This window comes from Chelon labrosus, assembly GCF_963514085.1.
Source record: "Chelon labrosus genome assembly, chromosome: 22".
Classification (NCBI taxonomy): domain Eukaryota; kingdom Metazoa; phylum Chordata; class Actinopteri; order Mugiliformes; family Mugilidae; genus Chelon; species Chelon labrosus.
This window is the reverse complement of record NC_140355.1, coordinates 22,967,251-22,992,713: the sequence shown is the minus strand read 5'-3', so window position 1 is coordinate 22,992,713 and position 25,463 is coordinate 22,967,251. Positions and strand designations below refer to the sequence as shown.

Genomic DNA, 25,463 nt, shown 5'->3' with positions numbered 1-25,463 from the left:
CGTTGTTCTTTAGCTGAACCTGAGGACACAAACACATCGTCAGCTTCATCTTCATCATCTTCATCTTCATCAGCTCCAACCAACCCACCAGCTCCACACGACTGAAGCCTCCCATCCCCAGAGTGGAGATGATGTTGAAGTCACTGAGAGACACACTAGAGAAGAAGTCCACCTCAGCCTGTCGTCTGCAGGGGACAAAGAGACAAGGTCAACAACAAGGTCATCAACAAGGTCAACAACAAGGTCATCAACAAGGTCATCAACAAGGTCATCAACATCCAAACATTTTAGACATATAAAACAGATAAACAGATAAAAACTTTCTATCGTGTGCATCAGCTGTCAAACATTTCATCGACTCACTTGGCCTTGATCTCGTCGTTGTCGTACTGTTTGTTGCTGCCGTCCTCCAGTCCTCCGATCAGCTGTTTGAACGACCTGGGACGATGTAAAGATGAAACTCTAAACACTTAAAGGCTCCTTTGACTTTAAAGGTGAAACCAGAGACTTTAACTCCAGATCAGTTTGGTTTTAATGATGAACAAAGACGCTCGCTCACTCTCTGTCGATGACCAGACACGTGACTCCTCCCACCGCCGTGACGCTGGCTGTTCGGACGTCTTCACTACAGCAGAAAGAGACGCTAATGTTTATCTGGAGGCGTGTTTGAGTCAACAACAAGGTCATGTACAAGGTCATCAACAAGGTCATCAACAAGGTCATCAATAAGGTCATCAACAAGGTCATGTACAAGGTCATCAATAAGGTCATAAGTGGACGACTACTATGTTAAAGTTTGAGAATTTATTATTTCCTTTCTTCCCTCCTTCCCCCTTTCATCCTTTTCTTTCTTCCTTCTTTCCTTCTTTCCTTCCTTCTTTCCTTAAAATTTTCCTCCCTTCCTTTCTTCCTTCTTTAGTCCCTCCCTTCCTTCCTTCCTTCCTTCTTTCCTTCTTTCCTCTGTTCCATCCTTCCTTTTTTATTTTCTTCCATCCTTCTCTTTTCATCTTTCCTTCCTTCTTTCCTCCATTCCTTCTTTCCTTCCTTCTTTAGTCCCTTTCTTCCTTCTTTCCTTCCTTCCTTCTTTCCTTCCTTCCTTCCTCCCTACCCTCCTTCCTTCTTTCCTTCCTTCTTTCCTCCATTCCTTCTTTCCTTCCTTCTTTAGTCCCTTTCTTCCTTCCTTCCTTCCTTCTTTCCTCCATTCCTTCTTTCCTTCCTTCTTTAGTCCCTTCCCTCCTTCCTTCTTTCCTTCCTTCTTTCCTCCATTCCTTCTTTCCTTCCTTCCTTCCTTCCTTCCTTCTTTCCTTCCTTCCTTCCTCCCTTCCCTCCTTCCTTCTTTCCTTCCTTCTTTCCTCCATTCCTTCTTTCCTTCCTTCTTTAGTCCCTTTCTTCCTTCCTTCCTTCCTTCTTTCCTTCTTTCCTTCCTTCCTCCCTTCCCTCCTTCCTTCTTTCCTTCCTTCTTTAGTCCCTTTCTTCCTTCCTTCCTTCCTTCCTTCCTTCTTTCCTTCCTTCCTTCCTCCCTTCCCTCCTTCCTTCTTTCCTTCCTTCTTTCCTCCATTCCTTCTTTCCTTCCTTCTTTAGTCCCTTTCTTCCTTCCTTCTTTCCTTCCTTCCTTCCTTCTCTTTTCGTCTTTCCTTCCTTCCTTCCTTCTTTCCTTCCTTCTCTTTTCGTCTTTCCTTCTTTCCTTCCTTCCATCCTGACTGTGTCTGTCACGACGACTAAATCCTGAACATGACAAAGATGAACACAGTTGTGAGTCCCTCATTGTTGCCATAGTAACGTATCAAGAGTCTGAAGTTACCTGTTGTTAACTCTCTATGTTGTACAGATGATCACAGGTGTTTGTTTCTGTTTAATCTTGTGTTACAGTGAATACCTGCAGCCTGATGAACGTGTGTCTCACCCTTTCAGAGCCTGCTCTCCAAACCAGTCTCCTTTGGAAAGAGTCTTGACGGTCACCTGTTCGTCGGTGGCCGAGCTCTGCTGAGACACTCTCACCTGTGGGATCAGACGCATACCTTCACTCAGGTAGACACAGATTCATTTAACTCTAATGTTTCCATCTACACCTCTCTATGAGCGGCTTCTGCTCAAGACTTTAGAAATGAGAGCTGTCGTTGCTGAGGAGAGTTCGTCTGAGTGACCCTCAGCCTCCATAACACCCGTTACCACGGTAACCGTACACAAAAGATGCTGCTGTAGCCTCAAAACAATTAGAGGATGAAAATAAAACGCATCAAAATACTGAAAACGTGACAAAAAGAGTTTAAACTGCAGCAAAATGTTCTGAGTTTTAGAACTTAATTAAAATGAGACCGATTTAGATGATGAGCGACTACTCTGTTAAAGTTTCTTATTTTTAGCTTCCTTCCTTTCCTTCCTTCCTTTCTTCCTTCCTTCTCCTTCCTTCCTTCCTTCCTTCCTTCTCCTTTCTTCCTTCCTTCCTTTGTTCATTCCTTCCTCTTTTCATTGTTCCATCCCACCTTCCTTAATTCCTTCATCAGATGTGACTAATGACTGAGGATCTGTTATTGATGTTATCATTTATCTGATAAGTTTTACACACATCTCCTTGTTTTCCATAAAGTGTGGAAGCTGGAAAGGATCAGCTGTTACATCTGTCTGTTTTGATAAAATCAACCGATAATGATTTGTGAAACCACCTGACTTCCTTGCTATCCTCCTCCTCCTCCTCCTCCTCCTCCTTGTAAACCCGTCCTCCTCACCTGTCCTTCGCTGATGATGAAGAATGTGTCTCCGGTGGCTCCCTGCCGGATAATGTAATCACCGTCGCTGTAATGAGTCTGAGAGAGATGACGGAGGACGGACGTGAATCACAAGTTCACAATACCTCATGTTTACTGAGAAAGAAGAAGGTGTCTGGAGAACGTTCACCTCCTCCAAAACATCGGCCAGTTTGCTGAGAACGTCCTCGGGCAGCGACTGGAAGGAGGGAACGCTGAGGAGAGATTTTAAAGAGAGAGAGAGATGTGAGTCATGTGGAGAGAGAGAGAGAAGTGATGAACAGGTATGAGAGCTGTTACCTGCGGAGGAAGTCGGTGTACTGAGAGTGTTTGATGAGGCCGGTCCTCATCATGATGGTCTGGAAACCCTGACGGTCGATCGCCCACAGCTTGATGTCAGTCAGGGCTGAAGAGACAAGAGTTATATATGTAGAGAAAATAATCTGGAGAGACATGAGTTATATATGTGAGAAAATAATCTGAAGAGACATGAGTTATATATGTAGAGAAAATAATCTGAAGAGACATGAGTTATATATGTAGAGAAAATAATCTGGAGAGACATGAGTTATATATGTAGAAAATAATCTGGAGAGACATGAGTTATATATGTAGAGAAAATAATCTGGAGAGACATGAGCTATATATGTAGAGGAAATAATCTGGAGAGACATGAGTTATATATGTGGAGAAAATAATCTGGAGAGACATGAGTTATATATGTAGAGAAAATAATCTGGAGAGACATGAGCTATATATGTAGAAAATAATCTGGAGAGACATGAGTTATATATGTAGAGAAAATAATCTGGAGAGACATGAGTTATATATGTAGAGAAAATAATCTGAAGAGACATGAGTTATATATGTAGAGAAAATAATCTGGAGAGACATGAGTTATATATGTAGAAAATAATCTGGAGAGACATGAGTTATATATGTAGAAAATAATCTGGAGAGACATGAGTTATATATGTAGAGAAAATAATCTGGAGAGACATGAGTTATATATGTAGAGAAAATAATCTGAAGAGACATGAGTTATATATGTAGAGAAAATAATCTGGAGAGACATGAGTTATATATGTAGAAAATAATCTGGAGAGACATGAGTTATATATGTAGAGAAAATAATCTGGAGAGACATGAGTTATATATGTAGAGAAAATAATCTGAAGAGACATGAGTTATATATGTAGAGAAAATAATCTGGAGAGACATGAGTTATATATGTAGAAAATAATCTGGAGAGACATGAGTTATATATGTAGAGAAAATAATCTGGAGAGACATGAGCTATATATGTAGAGGAAATAATCTGGAGAGACATGAGTTATATATGTGGAGAAAATAATCTGGAGAGACATGAGTTATATATGTAGAGAAAATAATCTGAAGAGACATGAGTTATATATGTAGAGGAAATAATCTGGAGGGACATGAGTTATATATGTGGAGAAAATAATCTGGAGATTCTATGTAAAGAACTTTACATCTTCTTGTTTTAAGTCCTGATAGTAGCAGAAATATTAGACTAAAATGAACCAATATTACATATCAGAGGAGACGTCTTCACTACAGCAGAAAAAGACGCTAATGTTTATCTGGAGGCGAGTTTGAGTCAACAACAAGGTCATAAGTGGACGACTACTCTGTTAAAGTTTTAGAATTTATTATTTCCTTTCTTCTTCCTTAGTTTCCTATTTCCTCCCTCCCTTCCTTCCTTCCTTCCTTCCTTCTTCCCTTATTCCTTCCTTCCTTCCTTCCTTCCTTCCTTCCTTCATATGTCAGCAGGTCACGTCGACTGTGTCGATAGAAAAATAAGAAGCTTTCAGAAAATAAATTCATTTTCTTTCTCTGCTCTAAACTCTATTTACCCGTGTCCTTGCTCTTCTCCTCAACTAAACTTTATTTATTCTCCACTGTGGCTGTTTCCTTTAGTCTCTCTCTCTCTCTCTCTCTCTCTTTTCACTCAGGGCGAGGGAGTGAACGACATTGACGTGAACAAGGACGGAGGCTGAAAGCATCGGGCTGAGAGGAGAAAAGGTGAGAGCAGAATCTCATTTAACGGTAAATGGGTTGAAAGGAGCTGGCAGATAGAGTTATTTATTTATTTATTTAATCCCTTCACACAGCAGAGCAGTGTGGTGGAATGAAGTTTTCAGGAACAGTAAATGTCGTTCAGGGCGTAGGCATCAATCCAACTCATCAGAGATAGAAACACAATCGATCTATCGTCTGAAACCAAGATAAACGGATCTGAGAAGCAACGAGACAACGTGAAGAACGTTGGAGATTTAAACCAATCAGATGACGTGTTTGACTACTGTTACTCTTCTGCCCATCACCACATTAAGCCCCGCCCACAGACGATCTGATTGGCCCCTCAGATCTTTACAGGAGTAGAATCAGTTCCTCAACAGAGAGACTCCACATCAACTTTCCTTAACAGGAAGTTTTATCAGTTTGACAAGAAGAAAACTTTAACTCTATTTTTTTATCTGCACATGAACAGGGTCTGTTGGTTGAAGTCTGTACTAAACGTGTTTACCTGTTACAGTTGCCGTGCGGGTGCAGTTGTAGAGGATGGCCAGCTCTCCAAACACCTTTCCTGGACCGATGGTGCACAGTTTGTTCCCTTGTTTGGTCACCTCCACCATCCCCTCTGTGGACAGACACACACACACACACACACACACACACACACACTCATTCATCAGTCACATCACTAATAGAATTATTTCTTTTCAGAGTCGTGTTGTTTGGATTCAGGCAACGTTAGAAAACCTCATTCAACAGTTTAACAGCGTAAACGGGTCAAACACAAGTTCAGGTGTTAAAGTGACGTTTGTTCTGAAGCTAGACCGTGTTAGCGTGTTAGCATGTTAGCATGCTAGTAACTAGCATTAAATGGAAACACAGCAGAGGCTGATGGGCGCGTTATTAGCTTTGTAGATATTAGATTAGAAACTAAAGTTAATGTTGGTAGAGGACTGAAATAAAACCTGAACAGTTTAGTGTTTCAGACAAAAAACATGAAGGAGGGAAGGAAAGGAAGAAGGAAGGAGGAAATGAAGAAAGGAAGGAAGGATGGAATGTAGGAAGGAAGAAGGGAGGAAAAGAAGGAAGGATAGAACGAAGGAAGTGAGGAGGGAATAAAAGGAGATAGAAGGAAAGATAAAACAAAGAAATGAGGAAGGAAAGGAAGAAATTAAAGGAAGAAGGAAGGTATATCATTAGTTTTGCTATTTTATAGAAACTAAAGTTAAACTGACTGAAATAAAACCTGAACGGTTCATTCAAGTCTGCTTCACTCCTCCATCAGTCCCTCTGAGTTTATCTGGAGAACTTTACTTAACTCAGGTTTGAAGCTTATAATTAACCTGCACCTTGTTTTAGTTTGTTGGTTTCATATTTCATTTTATTTATTAGTTTATTTATTAGTCAGGTTTATGACATTAAATTAATTAGTAATCATCTTAACTTGAATTTTAAAGACGACCACAGATTACAGACTAAATTAAAAAATGTGTCTGCAGCGTTTAAGCAGCAGCAGCAGCAGCAGCAGAAGCAGCAGCAGCACGGTGTGAAAGTCTGGCCGTCCTCACGAGTGAAGGTGTCAGGGACACGTGACCGAACTCGACTGATGCTGACGCACGACGACAAGTTTCTGAACAAGTTTTATTCACACAGAGAAAGAGAGAGAACCTCCTCAGTCACTGGAGGAAGCTGCTCTGTGTTTCTGCTCTGCAGCTGTAGAAGCTTTGACATTTTAGTTTTGATGCTTTTATACGAGTCAAAATAAAAGGAGACGTCTAGAAATGGTCCTTACCCTCCAGGACGTAGACGGTGGAGCCGTCGTCCCCCTCCTGGATCACGCAGCACCCTTTGGTCAGGCTGGTGGGATGCATGCAGTCCATGATGGTGAGGATCTGCACAGGAGGGGGTGGGGGGGGCGACACATGAGCCGACAAAGAGGAGCAGGATAAGAATAAAAAGCTGCAGAGGCGTGGTGGACGGTACCTGGCCGTGCTCCAGACGTTTCATGAAGTCGTTGTCCATCAGAGCTCTCTGGATCAGCTCACTGGACCTGCACAGACACTCAGCTTTAAACCTGTTGATGCTAAGCTAGGCTAGCTGCGGTTCTGACAGAGCTTTCATATCCTGTTGATTTAATCCTGAAAGCATCAGATCAGAGTTTGTTGTCTGAACTCGGTCCGGGTGTGTGTGTGTGTGTGTGTGTGTGTTGTCGTCGTTCTCACTCTTTGCTCTTGCAGTAGCTGGTCAGGGTCACGTCGGTGAGCTGGGACGGGTCCAGCGCCGTGGGCTCTGCAGAGATGGCCTGTCTCTTGGTGCGCTGAGGCTCGTCTGGTCCTGAGGGAGCCTGAACCACCGATCCTTAAACCACAGGTTAAAACACGAGGCCTGAGCAGCTTTACACACTGAAGGAAGGTGACATGTTGTGTCTCCAGATGTGGTGTGTTGCAGATGTTGTGCACAGTGAGCCCAGAACAACAGATGATTAGCATGCAGCTGTACAGATCAGAAACACACAACTCTACAGATCAGATCTCCTTTCTTCTATGACTAGACTCATATTTATACAAGTACATCTTTTATTCTCCCCCATGAACCCAGTCTTCCTCCCCCCTGGCCTCAGTCTCCCTCCCCCCTGGGCTCAGTCTCCCTCCCCCCTGGGCTCAGTCTTCCTCCCCCCCCGGACCCCCAGGTAAGCTCTTCCCTCTGTAAACACCTGTGGTGGGCGTCTCTCCGCCGGAGGCCGTGTTCTGGGAGGTGCTGCGATGCCGGTCCAGCTCCACCTGCAGCTGACGGATCAGGTCGTCCTTGGTGTCCAGCTCCAGCTCCAGCTCGTCGATGAGGGCGTCCCTCTGACGGAGCTCCTCGATCTTCAGCTGCAGGGCGAGCTGGAGGTCCCGCAGGGTCCCGGTGCTCTTAGACGCAGCCATGGAGCCAGGCATCGACGGATGAACTGATGGAGGAGTTAGAAACCTTCAGAGAATGTACTCGCTTCAGATGGAGGGAGATGGGTCTAATCTAATCTAATCTGGTTTTATCTAGTCTCATTTGATAAACTAGATAGATGCTTTATTAATCCCAACTGGGAAATTTCACTTTTTTTTCATTTATTTTTTTTAGATAGATTTTAATTTAATTACATTTTCTTCCTTTTCCTTTGACGATATTGTTTTATTTGAATTGTGGGTGCTGTATGTTGACCTCTGGTTTATTATTATTATTATTATTATTATTTACTATATTTATATTATTTTATGACATTTTATCCAAACCACTCAGTGATGAAACCGTCTGCAGATTAATTCTAGAAAAACATATATTTAAAATAAATCCTCCTCCTCCTCTCGTCCCGTCTCAGTATCTTCATCATATTCTAATTATTAACTCATTTAATTCCTCGTACTCACTTTGTTCAGTCAGACTCAGTCGATCATTAGAAGCTGCAGATCCTCGGGCTGAGAGTTGATCCCAGAGCTAGAGTCACTACAATCACAGATTATTAACACGGAGACTCTGATGAATAAAAAAAGATCCGGAGCCAGGAGGAGAAGAGGAGAGGAGGAGGAGAGGAGAAGAGGAGAGGAGCGTCAGGAGGCAGCAGGAGACGCGGAGATGCGCACAGCTGAGTTTGACAGGATTACTACAAAATAAAAGTCACACTTTTATATTGAAAATCCGCAGGCAGTCTATGGGTGTATCCTATATTATTATTAATATATTAAATCCTATAATAAATGATGCAAACGTCGTAGAAATTGCACAAGATGATTTTTATTCATTTTTAATCTTTTATTTACTTTTTCACTTAAAGACTCGTGTCTCCATAAGGTACGCTCATCTTATTTTATCATAATTATGTTTCTGTTTTGCATCTAGTTCAGTGTAGTTCACTCATATTAATAATTATAAATCAATAAACATCATTTTTCTTCGTATTTTCTTACTTGAGTCGCGTCATTTCTACTGTAATGCTGTTGTAATGCCGCCACTCGCCGCTGGAGGCAGCAGGAGCCGCGCGAGCGCCTTCCCTGACTTTGTCCCAGAACACACGAAGAAGACGATTCCTCTTCCGGTTCCGTTAAAACTTCAACACAAACAGCCGCGATGGCGACAGACGCAGAAACGAGGCGTGAAACAGGCAAACTTGAGTTGTATCCTTTAATATCAGCAGTGAATGTTTTCCTCTCCGGTACAACACGGATAGAAAAGTCACGTTCATGTTTGTTTTTTTGTCTTTTATTAATGAAAATTGCCATAAAACGCGACCAGAGAGTGGTTAGCTTGTTAGCCTCCATGTTGTTCTTGCTTCTCTCTGCTCAGTTTTTAACGGTTTATAATAGTAATGTGAGTTTAGATTATAAAGTGAGTAGATGCATCTACTTTGATATGGTCTAACGTTTAATTCTGTGTGACTTCATCCTTTTTTTAATATCCCTTTTAAATATTTTCATTCCATTACCTTTAAGTGTAAAGTGTGTTGATGAGCTGCCACCTACAGGCGGAGAGTAGTAACTACAGCGGGTTAATTAAAAATAAGATTTTATTGTTAAATGAACTTAATTTAAATAATTTAAGGTTTATTTCAGTCAAAAGTCATGAATGTATATAACAGAAACTATATTAACCTTCTAAAACAAAGAGACATAAACTGAAAACACTACACCACATATTTAAATCACATAAAGGAGGGTTAAGAGTCTCCAGTCATGTCCTCCAGTCTTCCTTGACCGTCCTGCAGTTCACTGGACGTCCCCTTCCCCTCGCCCCGTGAGGCCGCCATCGCTCTGCAGTCTCTGTCTCCGGACCGTGAGCCGAGGAAGGGCGGCATCAGTAAACGTCTGACGGTGTCCGGCAGCACGCTGTCCGTGTAAGAGACTCCTGACGTCCCCTCCGTCTCCTCCAGCTTCACCCGTCGTGGTGTCTTTTTGACCGAGCGTCTGTGTCGTTGTCTTTTCAGGAGGTGGAGCGCTGACGAGGCTCGGATCCTGCGGGTGTCGGTGAACTCGTTCCTGGATCATCTGTCGCTCGTTGTGGAGACCATGGACATGTTTGGACCCCCTGTCCCCCTCTGAGACATCGCATTCAAGGCTCTTTCGTCCTCTCGTCGTCTCCTGGAGATTTTTGATCACTGGACAAGACTCAGGTGGGACATTAAGGATGTTTGAGGAACTGGCAGCTGAGAGGTCCCTCACACTGTGGACGGATCTGAACAAATCGTCACAAACATTTTTGTTTCTGAATATACAAATACTGACGTCTCCTGGTGGACAGACCCAGACCATGAGAACGCCTCTCACTCCTCCAGGTGGAGCTGGAATGTCTTTCTGGACAAAGAGACGTTAGACCGTGTTATGTTGAACAAACGTGTCCTGAAGGTTGAGACTCATCTTTAATCTGAGGACGTTTATGTCCAGATGTGAAGAACGAGCAGGAAGTTAAAGAGTTTAAATTCACAGTTCCAGTTTCTTGGACGTCCTCAGATTAAAGCTGAGTCTCCTCTTTCAGCTCAGATTCATTATGAACATGTGTCGGTGTCACGGCCACTTCATTAGGTACACTAGTGAATGCATTCTAATGTAACAGCCCTGCATGACTGGGAGGACAGTTTGTGTCTCAGTGTTTAGAGACAAAAATGATTTAATTTAAAATTTGGAGGAAAGAAAAGATTGAATTGAATTTCAAAAGTTTTTTCTTTAAATAAAAAAGTGATTCACATCTGAAGAGAGACTCCTCTTTACTGTCTGTCAGGTTTTATTGTTGATTTAATTTATTAAATATATATATTTACTCTGTTAATTAATATGATTGATCACATTTATGACTATTAATAATTATTATTTAGAGAGAATTGAACCAACATATTCCATTTCATATTGAACTGAAACAGTAAACTACAATGATCAGAAACGTATTAAAACTAAAAGAAAATAAGATGTTTAATCAAAATGTATAAACATAAATACAAAAACATTAATATAGTTTATTATTTTAAATTAATCATTTCTGATTTATTGTGGTGTTAATGGAAGAAATTATTTTTTTTATAAAATAAGATTTCTGCAGATTTTATAATTTATTATTATTATTTTTTATTTCCCTCCTTTTTAAACGTCTATTTCGTCTCTCTTAACGTAACTGATCCTGTTCCTGCCTCCTTGTTGTTATCGTGCAGGAGCAGCAGGAGGCGCTGCAGGATTTAATCTGAATGAAAACCAGAAGGTTTGTGAAGAGACGGAATAAAAAGAGGAGACGAAGGAAAAGACACGAAGCTTCATCACTGAGATGACTGCAGCAGCTCGGATTTTCACAATAAAAGCATGACGTTCATAGTTTATGGAGTCAGGTGCAGCAGATGAAGCTGTGACACCAGGAGGAAGAGGAGGAGGAGGAGGAAGTAGTGGGATCAATGACTGTGATCAGAGACGAGCTGTTTCCATGGAGACCGAATCCAGTGATGTCATCAGATACATGTGTTCACATCAGAGCATCTTTACTGATGAAGAGGAGGAGGAGGAGGAGGTGGAGGAGGAGGAGGAGGAGGAGGAGGTCAAAGAAAAGAAGAAGAGGAGGAGAAAGAAGATGAATAGGACGAGGAGAAGAAGAATGAAGAGGAGGTGAGGTACAATAGTAGTATGTCCTCCTCCTCCATGTCCTCCTCCATGTCCTCCTCCTCCATGTCCTCCTCCATGTCCTCCTCCTCCTCCATGTCCTCCTCCATGTCCTCCTCCTCCATGTCCTCCTCCATGTCCTCCTCCATGTCCTCCTCCTCCATGTCCTCCTCCATGTCCTCCTCCTCCTCCATGTCCTCCTCCTCCATGTCCTCCTCCTCCATCTCCTCCTCCATGTCCTCCTCCTCCATGTCCTCCTCCATTACCTCCTCCATGTCCTGAATGTCTAGAGTCTTAGAAGACGACCAAGATGTCTCCACGTCTCCATGGTCTCTGTCCACATTGATTCCATCTTGGCTCATCTTGTTTCTCTACCTCCATGTTTCTGTCCCTCACCTGATGATGATTAGTAGAGGTTACCATGGTTACCACCACCACCTCTCCACGTGTTCAAGAACATTTCACTGGAGCTCATAAGGTCTGGATGTAAACTTCTATCAGAGGCTGAAGGTGGAACCAGAGGAACGACTGGAGGAGACGATGAGCTGCTACTGGACCAACACCTGGACCAGCACCTGGACCAGCACCTGGACCAGCACCTGGACCAGCACCTGGACCAACACCTGGACCAACACCTGGACCAGCACCTGGACCAACATCTGGACCAGCACCTGGACCAGCATCTGGACCAGCACCTGGACCAGCATCTGGACCAGCACCTGGACCAGCATCTGGACCAACACCTGGACCAGCACCTGGACCAGCATCTGGACCAGCACCTGGACCAGCATCTGGACCAACACCTGGAGGTAAATAATATTTATTTCTCCTTCTGTTCGACTGTAGCTCAGCAGGACAGCTGAAGGTTCTCCAGGACAGTTTGTTAAAATCCTCTGATGTGACTTTTATACAGAAATGTAGAAAACAGATTATTTTCTGGGTCACAGAAAATAATCTGGACAAACTAAAGACGCTCAGAGCCTCCATCAGCTTCTGGAAGCTGTGGCTCCTCTTCTTCCAGATCGTTTTTGTTTTAAGCTGCTGATCTCCTGGAAACGTTCTGCTGCTGCTGAGGAACTAAAACGTGTGAATGTTGTCAGTGATCCAGGTCAGAGTTCAGCTCCTAAAAACAAGATGAAGCAAAGACGACTGGACTGAGACGTTCAGATTAAAGGAAGGAGCAGGAATTAAACCAGACACTAATCTGAGAGTCAGTGTCATGGCCACTTCATTAGGTACACTAGTGAATGCATTCTAATATAACAGCCCTGTCTTTATAAATTAAAATTAGGCAAAATAAAATGTTGATTAACATTTGGAGAGAGGCCCGTCTTTAATGTCTGAGGATATCTGGAGGTTTTATATTTTATTCACTTTATTTACCTCCTTTATAAATGTAAATATCTTCCTGACTCCAGCTATAATAATAATATCAGTGCTGATGTTCTAGTAGTGAATTCATTTAAACAAATTACACAAGAATTTAATTGAAACAGAATTTAATTGGACACGTAATAATTTATAATGAACGTTATCTGACGTCTGAAAAAATGTAAAACTTTAAACTGAAACATGTTTTAAGGTTCTCAGTCGTTCAGGTCTTTACAAATATATTTTTAAATTTATCTTTAAGGTGGAAACTGAACATTTTAGCATTAAATACAAGATTTAATAAAGACACTTCAGACTAAGTGACATGACTAGAGTCTGTTAAAGACCAGATAGATCAGCTGTAGCTGGAGGATCCTCTGAGACCAGTTGATCTAGTTTCTTTGGTTTTTATGGATAAACTACAATAACGTCAAACTAGAGTTTAATACTTGAACAAACAGAAATGAAGCTCTTTATATTCAGTTTCTTTATTATCAAATGAGTTCTAATGTGACTTTATTGAGATTAAACATTCAGACTATTTATATTCAACACTTGATAATAAAACAGGTCTCAAGTCTCTAGTCGTTGTTTTCTGCCTCCACAGAAGAAGAAGAAGATGATGAAGAAGAAGAAGACTCGTCCGTCGTCCTCCAGGTTCCTCAGAAGTCGTCGTCGTCACATATGTCCAGGTAGACGTCAAAGGCCTCTCGGTTACAGTTCCCATCGGGGGTGAACACATATTTATGGAAGGTCCCGTCAACACAGATGGCTGCAGGACGAGAAGAAGACGGTAGGTCACTATCTGATGCTAGTGGAGATGGTTACCATGGTAACGTTACCACGCTAGCTAACATCACTGCTAATGTCACCACTAATCGTCATGGTTACCGTGACGAGTCACCAGTAATCGACACATGTCACTGCTGACATCACTGATCGTCACCATTAGCGCCACGGTAACCGTCACAGTAATTGTCACCACTAAGCACCACTAGCGGTAACGGTTACCATGACGATTAGTGGTGGCGGTTACCATGACGATTAGTGCTGACGGTTACCGTGACGATACTGGTGACAGTTACCGTGGTGACAGTTACCGTGACGATATTGGTGACCGTTACCGTGACGATAGTGGTGAAGGTTACCGTGACGCTAGTGGTGACGGTTACCAAGGTGATGGTTACCGTGGTGATGGTTTCCGTTAATCATAAAGGTTACCGTGGAGACTAGCGTTGGCGATTAGTGGCGACGTTAGTCGTGAAGGTTACCGTGACGTTAGTGGTGACGGTTACCACAGTGAGTTATTCTGATAATACTGGTGACGGTTACCGTGGTGACGGTTACTGTGGCATTAGTGGTGACGGTTACCGTGATGATTAGTGGTGACAGTTACAGTGGTGACGGTTAACGTGACGATACTGGTGACGGTTACCGTGGTGATTAGTGGTGACGGTTACCATGGTGACGGTTTCCGTGACGATACTGGTAACATCGATTAGTGGCGACGTTAGTCGTGAAGGTTACCATGACGTTAGTGGTGACGGTTACCGCGGTGACAGTTATTGTGACGATACTGGTGATGGTTACCATGGTGACGGTTACCGTTGTGACGGTTACTGTGGCATTAGTGGTGACCGTTACCGTGACGATAGTGGTGACGGTTACCGTTGTGACGGTTACCGTGGCATTAGTGGTGACCGTTACCGTGGCGCTAGTGGTGACGGTTACCGTGACATTAGTGGCGACACTGACGTTAAAGGTGACGATTACTGTGACGATAGTGGTGATGCAAGTCGTGAAGGTTACCGTGACGATACTGGTGAAGGTTACCGTGGTGACAGTTACCGTGGCGATAGTGGTGACGTGACATTAGTGGCGACACTGTCGTTAAAGGTGACAGTTACCGTGATGGTTACTGTGACAATACTGATGACACTAGTGGTGACGGTTACCGTGACGATTAGTGGTGACGGTTACAGTGGTGACGGTTACCGTGGTGATTAGTGGTGACGGTTACCGTGGTGATTAGTGGTGATGGTTACCGTGGTGACGGTTAGCATGGTGACGGTTTCCGTGACAGTTACTGTGACAATACTGGTGGCATTAGTGGTGACCGTTACCGTGACGATAGTGGTGACATTAGTCGTGAAGGTTACCGTGGCGCTAGTGGTGACGGTTACCGTGACGATATTGGTGACGCAAGTCGTGAAGGTTACCGTGACGATACTGGTGAAGGTTACCGTGGTGACAGTTACCGTGGCGATATTGGTGACGATTACTGTGACGATAGTGGTGACGCAAGTCCTGAAGGTTACCGTGACGATACTGGTGATGTTAGTCGTGAAGGTTACTGTGACGTTAGTGGTGAGGGTTACCGCGGTGGCTGTTAACGTGACGATACTTGTTATGGTTACCGTGGTGACGGTGATGAGGGTTATTGTGACGTTAGTGGGGACGTTAGCAGTGATTCTAACTTTACCAAACGTCTGTTCCAGGTTCTTCTCACCTATCACTGAGTTGACGTTCTTGGACGTGTTCTTTCCGAAGGCGCAGATGCAGGCGCACTCAGCGGGGACGGTGAAGCTGGCCAACGACCACTGGCTGTCCACGTACTGACCAATCACAGGACCCACCTTCCCGACACGAGCCAGCCTGTGGGACAATAAGGACATGTTGAGCTCTTCAGAGCGGCGCGTGCTAACAGGGTGTGGTCAGTAGGGGGCGGTCTTACGCTGAGCGCCGGTTCAGTTTGGTGTCTTTGAGAGCGAAGATGTGAACGGTTCCTTTGTCACTGGAGGCACAAAGGAAGGAGGAGTCATGGCTGAAGTTGATGCTGGAGAGAAGAAGAAGAAGAAGAAGAGTTCATTATTTATCTCTATTAATCAACCAATCAGAGACATTTAAAGTCACATGGCCACACGATCTGATTGGCTCAGCAGATCAAAAGTTGAAAAAAAAAAAAAAAACAGATTTGTGAATAATTGACATGTTAACATATGATTCATGTTTCACTGTCTTATTTCCTGTCGTACTGATCTCACTGTTGATAAATGTAAAATATGAAAACATTACATTTTTACTTTAGATTTATCTGGATTCTATTCCTCATTAGTTGGTTGTTCACTTATTTTACATCCTGTCTTCTTTGTTTCTTTTTAAAATGTCTTAACTTCTGTTTTGTAATCCACAAATAAAGTTTGCATTCACTGAAAAGCCAAAACATTATGACCCCCTCGCAGATAACATTTAAATATTAAAATTAAAGATGACTAAAGTGTGATGTGTGGTGTTTTTTGGTTTTTTTTGACTGGTCCTAATGTTTTGGCTCATCGTTCTGTACCAGTAGAGGGTGGCCGGGTCCGTTCCCCTGCGCAGCTCCACCAGTTTGTCTCTGGTCGTGGTGTCAAACAGGCGGATGAGGGTTCCTTTACGGGACGCCGACGCCGCCACGCTGCCCGGCTGGTTCAACGCCACGCAGGCGATCTCACTCTGGTGGGCGTTGATGGTGAAAGGAGCTGAGGACGTCCCGGGCTTAGTGTTGGAAAGGTCCTGGAGGAGGACATGGAGGACAATGAAAACTGAGATTAGAGGATTAAAAACAAAAAGACGAGATGAGGAGAAAGAATCATAAAGTTCAAACGACAAAGATGAAAACTGAAACAACACGACCCCAGAGGAATGAGAAGTGATGATAAAGAAGAAAAGACTAAATATAAAATATAAAGACAATAAAAGTAAAAATAATTAGTCACAAATGTATCATAAAGAGACTAAATGAACACAGAGTGACCATAGAGGAAGTAAAATAGATGATATAAATAAATATAAAGACAACGAGCAGAAAGACTCAGAGAATTATCACAAAGAGAAAAACTTTTACTAAAATGAGCCGAGAAATGAAAACACAAGAAGACACAAAGGGACAAGAAAGACTCAAAGTGATGATGGAGAAAATAAAATAATAAATAGAAATAAACGACCACAAAGAGACACAACGTGACAGGAAATAGACAAAAAAAAGAGTCAAAAATGATCAAAAAGACAAAAAAAGACGACAGAGACTAACTGAGCAAAGTGACCATGAGGACGATGAAGAAGAAAAACACAAATGATAAAAAGAATTTAAAAAAAATAATTATCATAAAGAGAAAACAAAACAAAAAGACACAAAATGAGCTCAAAGAAATGAAACCTGGACATAAAGACATAAGAAGACCACAAAGGGACAGAAAAGAGACGACAAAGACACTCAGACTGACAATAGAGGAATTAATATAGACAAAAAAATAAGCACAAGGAGAACACATGACCAAAAAGAGACACGATAAGACAGCCAATAGACAAAAAGGTGAGGACAAAGAGTCAAAACATTATAAAGACAAAAAGAAAGACGACACAGAGACTAAATGTGACGACAAAGATGAAAACTGTCACAAAAGATACAAGAGACCTCAGAGAAAGAACAAATAAATAAATACAAAGACACTAAAGGTAAAAACAAAGAGTCACAAAATTATAAAGAGAAAAAAAAAAAAAAGAACTGGACACAAAGACATGAATGAAGACATAAAACGACCACGAAGGGACGGACAAGAGGCGATGAAGACACTCAGACTGACAATAGAGGAAATAATATAGACGAGAAAGAGACAAACAAATAAATACACTAAATGAGCAGAAACAGTGTTGTGTTAGTGTTGTGTTATTGTTGTGTTATTGTGTGTTATTGTTGTGTTATTGTTGTGTTAGTGTTGTGTTATTGTTGTGTTATTGTGTGTTATTGTTGTGTTATTGTTGTGTTATTGTTGTGTTATTGTGTGTTAGTGTTGTGTTATTGTTGTGTTATTGTTGTGTTAGTGTTGTGTTATTGTTGTGTGACTCACAACCAGCTGCAGGCTGCCACATTTATGACCTGGAAAGACCAGCAGCTGTTTCTCCAGACTGGGACACAGATCACACAGACCTGGAAATAAATGAAGACCAATAAGAGACGTTAGCAAACGTCTGATACACAGTGAGGACGACGAGGACAACGAGGACGACGAGGACAACGAGGACAACGAGGAGGACGACCGTGAAGACAAGGACGGTGTGTCTGTGTGTCACCTTTAGGGTTGTCTCTGGTGTCAAACTCAAACAGTTTGACCGGGTCGTCTGGAAAACTGTAGACGTAGATCCTGTTCTTCAACACGATGATGATCCTGGAAGACACAACAACATGATGAAGATGATGATGATGAGGATGATCCTAGAAAACACAACACTATGATGAAGATGGACTCACTTGTCGTGTCTCATGCGGACCGCGAGGACCGGTTTAGTGAAGGTGAACTCCAGAACCAGTTTGTCTTTGGGGTCTCTGGACTCACGGGCGTCGTCCCAGACCAGGACTGAAAGACAACGAGACGATGTTGGCTCATCAGGAGACGACAAAACAACGACAAATGATCACACAATGAATATAAAGGTGACGACTAAGAGATGGACAAGGGACACAAGGAGACAAAAAATGATCATGAAGACAAAAAAAAGCATCCAAAAGAGACTAAATGACCAGAGACATGAAAATGGACGATAAGGAGACAGACAATAAACACAAAGACGACAACATGAGCAGAAAGAGACGAAATAAGAGACACAAAATGACAAAGAGACACAAAGTTGAACATGAAGAGGAAGAAGTAACACAAAGACGTTAAACAGTGGTGATCACAAAGAGATGAACAACAACCAGACACTGAACGACTCCAGAGAAATAAAATAAAATAAATAAACACAAAGTGACGACAAAGACTCACAAAATGATCAGAAAGAGAAAATGTAAAAACACAAAACGTCGTGTTCTCTGTTTCTGGATGTTACCAGTAATTTAACAACCATCTTAATTCACTAAAATCTAAAAACGTTTTTACTTTATCTTCTAGAATCATTTTAAATCATCTCTACAATAAAAGAAACTTTTCAATAAATCAATAAAACTCGTCTTCTCTTCTTCGTTGGTGTTTAAAGGCACCTGATGAATTAACGTCACTGATTTACTTTAGATTGATTTTATTTAAAATTAGTCAAAGAACTAAGAATTAGTTTTAATTTAAAATCTGATCTGAAACAAAGTGACTCAGTTAAAATATTAAACGTTGATATGAAATATTAAGTCTCCAGTTACTGATTCTGGACATTTGAGGAATTAAATAAAAGTTTAATTAAACTGATTATTTCATTATTTAATTTATCTGATGTGTTTGAGACGCTCTCATCGTCTCCAGGACGTCCCAGAAAGAGACTAGACGAGCACAAAGATGGAAAATGACCTCAGAGAAATTAAAATTAAGATAAAATAAATACAAAGACACAAACTATCTGAGATGTATATGAGACACAAAATGAAGACACACTGAAACATCAACAACACAGAGAGATAAAGCTTGACCCCAAAGAGACAGAGACGATGACAGAAAGAAGATGAAGACAAACTAATCCTTTAACGTTCCATCCAACAGTAGACCTGTCCTTTAGAACCACAGCTGCTTTAACACGTTCTCCTTGAACTGACCTGAGATCTCTGAGAACTTGGGGTTGACTCCTCCTCCGACCACGGCCAGCAGGTTGGAGCGATGCAGCATGGAGCAGAGCGCCACGCTGCCCACCTGCTCATGGTCTGAACACACACACACACACACACACACACACACACACACACACACACACACACACAGATTTATTTATTTATTATGACGTTAGAAATAAAACCATCTGGATCAGCTGAGTCAGGATTCATCTCTACACAGACAACTGTTAAACTTTATTCATTTACTACTTTTATTTATTTTTGCTTCAACCTGGAAATGAGGAAAAGTCCAGTAAAATGTCAGATCTGTGATCAACCTAGAAAACAGAAATAAATGTATTTTATCTATTTATTATAAATATTTTTTTATATTTATATTATAAATAAAATAAAACTTTTAGTTTGGTTTGAACCCTATGAAGGATGTACAGAATCTTGATGACAAAAAATTTGAAATTGACTTGAAACTATCAAAATAATCCAAATAAAATGTTTTAAATAATAATAAATATGATGTAAACCCAGTAAAGGACTTTGTCTCATGTTGTCTCTGTCTGTGTCTCGTCTCTCTCTGATCGTCTGTTTGAGCTGAACCTTTAAAACAAACTGAAACCTGTCAGACGTGATACGATGAGGAGCCTGAGACCTGTCTGACAGGTGCTACTGACCCAGGTGACCTTTCTCCATCAGAGGCTCCACGTTGTAGATCCTGACCCCGGTCTCCATCGCGCAGCAGAAACAGCCTGAAGGAGAGAGAACGTTTAAACTCAGCATGGAGACTCAGTCAGCTGGTTAGCAGCCAGCCGAGGCCGCTCTTCATTAATCTGCCTCCAGATGGAACAAAACTAAACCAGCACAGCTCCTGTAACAGCCAGGATATAACAGCCAGACCACAACAGAGACTAAAAGCAATTAAAAACCAATCGTAGACCAGGATCGAGTCTGAAACACGTTAAAGTACAAAAAAGCCCAGCAGCAAAAACTACTCCAACACAAAAACTAATTAAAAAACTATTTACACTCAATCCAATCCAAGTCTAAAACTAATTAAAAACCAGTCTGATGTAGAGTCTAAACCCAGTCCTAAACCGGTCCAGTACCAGTTAAAACACAGATCTAATACAGAATAAAGAAAGTCTTTAATCAGGTCTGACACCAGAATAAAACCAAGAATAAACTCAGTCAAAACAAAAACCAACATGAATCTAAAACCAAGTCCAAAACAAAGTCTAAAACCAGTCCTAGTCCACCGTATAAACAGTCCAGTACCACTAGAACCAACAGAAACCACCCTGGTACCGGTCTAGAACCAGGTCTGGGATCAGAGTCTAAGTCTCTTTTATATTAAATATAAATAACGAGCCGTTAATCTGGGTTCCTGCGGTTAAACGGTGAACAGGTCTCACTCTGGTCCTGGTTGAACTGGAGGCTGTTGACTCCTCTCTGCTGAGCCATGGCTGCTGCTGCCGCCGCTGACCGTCCGGTACCGAGCCGGTACCGAGCCGTTACCGGTAAACTACAGCTGCAGCGGGACCCGAAGGACAACCTGCGACAGAAGAGACACGAAACATGACACTCACTTCATTTTCCTCTCCACGTCTTCAGCTGATGTTAGCTAGCTCAGCGTTAGCATTAGCCACATTAGCATCAGACAGAAACGCTATAAACGCGGTTAGTTTCCCGTTCGTCCTCCGCCATGTTGAAATATTCTGTTAAATGTTTAAAGTCTCACCATGAAGACGTGGAGTCGAGGAGACGGAGGATTTAAAACGGTTAAAGAAGAAAAAGAAACGACGAGAAACAAACAAGATGTTGCAAGACGGAGGTTTGTTTTTGTTTTTCAGCAGAACGACGTCACCGGCACGTGCTTCCGGTTTACTTCCGCTTCCTGTTATCGACAAAAAATAAAGGGGGCGAAATATAAAAAACACTAAAATAAATAACTAATAAAAGAATTTTATTTTATTTAAAAAAAAAATAAAAAAAAAATAATAATATAAACAGATAATGCGTATATTAAAATAAATAGATTAAACGTAAATAGATTAAACGTAAATAGATTAAACGTAAGAAGAAGAGGAATAAAAACTGATAATAAATTAAAATAATAAATAAATACATTGAATAATGGCCAACTTAGAACCAAAACTGAACTAGCTGTTAAAATCTGACGAATATGCTGACTCTCTCTCTCTTCTCTCAGTTTATGCAGCTCTTCCTCACATGTGTTGCATCAGTTCCTGACAGGCTTACTCTCTGCTCTGCAGCAAATCATAAAGATGACATTCTGATGGCTCTTAAAGAAATGTAAAAAAAACCTGGTGCATTGCACAACTTCTCTGCTTCTATCGGTCTCTGAGATCTTCAGAATAACTGCATCGAGCCATGACGTGTAAATGCACCAGATTACATTTGATTAAAAACACAATGAAGACACGAACCCCACAGCCGTGTTGTTTATTACATATTCTTTGGTTTCTTTTCCATTTCTCTGCTGCAGGTTCCTCTTCTTTAATCCGTCAGTCATCAAATAAAAAGAAAGACATCCTGAGTGAACAAAGTTTCTTAAGTTATGCACATAATTCTTAAAAAGTAAAATCTTTGAGGAGTTTGGGTCGATCAGCTCTCAGAGGAGGTGAGAGGGCAGAAGGAGAGTGTTGAGGGAGGAAAGTAAAATGTTCAACTCCTTTAGTTTGAAAGCAGCTGCAGAGATAGATGCATAGACCGATAGATTCACAGAGACATTATGTTAAATTAAAAAACACACAGCGCTGTGTTAGATGATAGTCGTTCCTGGATTTCCAGCTCTGGCACGATCTGTGCACCGTCCCATCTCCTCTTTGAAACAAGCAGACCGGCTCGGCTGCCAACTCTATTAGTGAGATCAAACCTCTGGGGACTGAATTAATTTTGGACAGACTGCATTTTTGGCCGATGCTGAAACCGATCCATTTCTGTTATGAGTCTGTGAAACAAACCAAACTAGAAAAAATGAGAAAGAAAAGTTTTAATGGATTTTATAGGTTGTGGGGCTTTTTTAGGTTAAAGGTTACAGTTAGGTTAGGGTCAGGCACTTAACTGAGATGCGTATGGTCGGGGTAAGGAGGCACGAAATGTATTATATCAATAGAAGGTCCTCACAAAGACAGAAACATGGGTTTGTGTGTGTGTGTGTGTGTGTGTGTGTGTGTGCAGGAGGCCTGCTGCCCAAACATTATATAATGGTGAGAAAAATGAAAGGACTGAAGAGCAGACTGGTTTCTCTTTACTGGTTATATTTAGGAATCATATTTGGACTCAGCACGGCATCGGTTAGAGTCTAGAAGGAGACATCTATGTGGAAATAAAGAGAGAGAGGAAAGAAGAGGTTCATCATTAAGTTAATTCACAAGAGAAGCCTTGTTTCCAGTATCAGCTGTGACCTCCTTGTAACTAAATGTTTCTGGTAACTGCTGATCAGTGGTCTACAGCAGCTTGGAGGAATTTTAGCCCATTCCTCAGAACAGAACCACTTCAGTTCTGAGATGTTGGTGGGTTTCCTCACATCAACTGCTTGCTTCAGGTCCTTCCACAACATTTCTATTGGATTAAGGTCAGGACTTTGACTTGGCCGTTCCTAAACATTCATCTTGTTCTTCTTTAACCGTTCTTTTGTAGAACCACTTGTGTTCTTGGTTCTCGTTGTCTTGCTGCATGACCCAGTTTCTCTTCACATTCAGCTCATGGACAGATGTCCTGACATTTTCTTTTAGAGTTCACTGGTAGAATTCAGAATTCATTGGTCCATCAATGACGACAAGCCGTCCTGGTCCAGATGCAGCAGAACAGGCCCAAACCAGGACATTAGCACCCCCATGTTTGATGGAGGGATGAGGTTCTGATGCTGGAATGATGCAGTGTTGGTTCATCTCATTTAAACCAAACTATTCTACTTTGGTCTCATCTGTCCACTAAACATTGTCCCAGGACGTCATCTAAACTCTAAAATCTTCTTCTGATTCAGTTTCATTGAAATGTTCACACAGTGAACACAAATCAGAAATAAAATAAACTTAAATAAAAACTGAATTTGCTCAGAAATCAGATTCTTAGTTGAGAATTGTGACATTTTAAAGTTTCCCTCAGTACCACATTGATCCACTGATGGTAGTCGGTGACACCTGTCAGCAGAGATAGCACTAAAAGCCACTAACAGATAATCTGAGTATTTAGGTCTGTGCATTTGAACCTTCAGTGCCTGCGACTGCAATATTTGGCACAAACATTCATCTGGTCTCAAGAATGAACTGATAAGGTCGACAGTCATCGTGACCAAAAGCCACAGTATCTGAAAAACACCCCAAACATCGAAAGACGAAAGTACGCTGAATTAGCAGCTCAGTCTAAACATGTGAAGATTGTCAAGTCAAGTTGTGAGAAAAACGGATCTAATCAGCGGAGGGCGAAAACAATTTCCTGTTTACTCATAAATCGTCGCCTGCCACCCGATGGCATCTCTGTCATGTCTACCAGAGTTAACACTGAAGACATGGGAACAAGTCAACAGTGAAACAGTGCTAAACTTGAGGCTGAAGAGAAAATACACAACACACAGGGTAGATGCAGAAGTTGTTGGTACAGTCACACAACCTTAAATGAACTTTCTTTTAGAGACCACAGCGTGAAGCGGAACCTCCTACGCTCTGATAGGGATCAGGCCTCTCTGCAGTGTGACAGCTCCCATCAACACCCAGATCTCCACTCTGATTAATGTAGTTTACATTAAGCATCTTAGTGGTTCTCCTCCATTATTCTAATTCTGTGACGATCGATGCTGCTTCATTTTCCATCAGACTGAGCTCCAACAGTTTGATCAGTCGTATGTCATAGTTCATTCTGATTAAATCTGTTTGAGTTCTACATTCAGCGTCTTCCATTAAAAAATATCAGGCACCTGAAGATGAAGCAGTTTGAACACCAGTGAGTTATTTCCTCTTGAGCTATTGTCAATTTCTCGTCTCGTTCCGTCTGTTACTGTTATTGTGCCTAAAGGTGGTGAAAGGAAATTGTCTGTGATTACTACACCAGGCTGCACATACTGCTGGCTATTTGCTTATTTGTTTTCCTTCATATCGTCGTGATGGGAAACATGATTGCAGTCTGAATTATACCCGCAGGAGAACTCACTGCACAGGGACGGAGGTTTGGGTGGACGGTGGACAAAATATGGGACGTTCACAATTTAAATGTCTGGTGGGCGGGACTTGGGTCAAACTAAAACACTAAAATACACATCAAATAATTTTTTCAAGGATGGTTTCTGTCATTTTAGATGATTTTCCAGGCTAGGAGGCAGCTACAATAACATTTTTAGTGAATTAGCATTAACTTAGCAGCAACATTTAACGTATTGTTTTTAACTTTTCTTCCATATCACACTAATCCACTCACTGACTCTTGTCTATATACACATGGTTACAATGAGGAGATGCTAGATGCTAATTCATCTGCTTTTAATTGCACTAATGTGATACCATTCGTACGTTTCATGCTTGTAATATCTTGGGAACACCTGGAGCAACTTCCTTCAAATTTGGCAAGAATGTTGACTTGGACTTAAGGTTCAACTGATGAGAAACTGGGGGTGAAAGGTCATTGTGACCAAATAAATCTCACCAACAGATCATTTGAGTATTTACGTTTTTACACTCATACTCTTGTGGATCCGATATCTCAGGAAGGCCTTCAGCAAATTACTTAAGATTTGGCAGAAATGTTCATTTGGACTCGAGGATGAATTGATAAGAAATTGGAGGTCAAGGGTCACTGAATAAGCATCACACAAGTACGTGAACAAACTGGATGAAATGTTATGTCCAAATCTTTATTATAATCCTTTACTATTCACTACGGGGTTGAGTCTAGACAGACCTGGATGGAAACAAAACTTAGAAACCTTTAGAAATAATGATAATAATGAAACTAAAGGATAGATTCTGCATCTACGCCAGCACATTAACATCACATCATCAGCGAAGGAAGCCGTCAGTGTTGACTTTCAGAGCCACAGCTGGTCAGAGGAAGAATCAAGGATTAAGTTGTGGTGTAAAATATCATCAGACAATCTTATTTCATCTCTCGTCTCCTCTAACG

The 25,463-nt window shown here is 41.6% G+C and overlaps 3 protein-coding genes across 5 annotated transcripts in view; 1 reads left to right on the top strand and 2 right to left on the bottom strand.

Moving 5' to 3' along the window:
• The window catches only part of LOC311507913 (cGMP-dependent protein kinase 1-like), a gene marked incomplete at both ends in the record, with an annotated part of 8,492 nt that extends 781 nt beyond the window's left edge, over positions 1-7,711 (bottom strand). The window contains 12 exons of the mRNA XM_084572458.1: positions 20-185; positions 364-438; positions 560-625; positions 1,904-1,998; positions 2,727-2,804; positions 2,896-2,959; positions 3,045-3,150; positions 5,296-5,409; positions 6,577-6,676; positions 6,768-6,834; positions 7,007-7,142; positions 7,498-7,711. Coding sequence (XP_084428584.1) covers positions 20-185; positions 364-438; positions 560-625; positions 1,904-1,998; positions 2,727-2,804; positions 2,896-2,959; positions 3,045-3,150; positions 5,296-5,409; positions 6,577-6,676; positions 6,768-6,834; positions 7,007-7,142; positions 7,498-7,711 — 1,281 coding nt within the window. The remainder of the gene's footprint in view (positions 1-19; positions 186-363; positions 439-559; positions 626-1,903; positions 1,999-2,726; positions 2,805-2,895; positions 2,960-3,044; positions 3,151-5,295; positions 5,410-6,576; positions 6,677-6,767; positions 6,835-7,006; positions 7,143-7,497) is intronic.
• A 1,155-nt stretch (positions 7,712-8,866) lies between these two features.
• lage3 (L antigen family member 3) lies at positions 8,867-11,090 on the top strand. Of its 2 annotated transcripts, XR_014699751.1 has the most exons (4): positions 8,867-8,932; positions 9,520-9,648; positions 9,739-9,924; positions 10,954-11,090. XR_014699751.1 is itself a non-coding variant. In XM_084572965.1 (3 exons), exons 1-3 carry the CDS (start codon positions 8,886-8,888, stop codon positions 9,851-9,853), a joined length of 291 nt encoding a protein of 96 aa, XP_084429091.1. In that variant the 5' UTR covers positions 8,867-8,885; the 3' UTR covers positions 9,854-10,496. The 2 variants fall into 2 exon arrangements, 1 of the variants encoding a protein (XP_084429091.1); XM_084572965.1 differs by lacking the exon at positions 10,954-11,090 and having other exon boundaries at positions 9,739-10,496.
• A 1,810-nt stretch (positions 11,091-12,900) lies between these two features.
• wdr45 (WD repeat domain 45) lies at positions 12,901-21,185 on the bottom strand. 2 transcript variants are annotated; one of them, XM_084572872.1, is made up of 11 exons: positions 21,064-21,185; positions 20,738-20,877; positions 20,000-20,074; positions 19,317-19,421; positions 18,048-18,153; positions 17,870-17,964; positions 17,647-17,726; positions 16,104-16,312; positions 15,495-15,596; positions 15,270-15,415; positions 12,901-13,532 (listed from the first exon to the last, which is right to left on the bottom strand). In XM_084572872.1, exons 2-11 carry the CDS (start codon positions 20,784-20,786, stop codon positions 13,423-13,425), a joined length of 1,077 nt encoding a protein of 358 aa, XP_084428998.1. In that variant the 5' UTR covers positions 20,787-20,877; positions 21,064-21,185; the 3' UTR covers positions 12,901-13,422. The 2 variants fall into 2 exon arrangements, with proteins under 2 accessions (XP_084428998.1, XP_084428999.1); XM_084572873.1 differs by lacking the exons at positions 20,000-20,074; positions 20,738-20,877; positions 21,064-21,185 and adding an exon at positions 19,853-19,903.
• Positions 21,186-25,463: the final 4,278 nt, after the last annotated feature.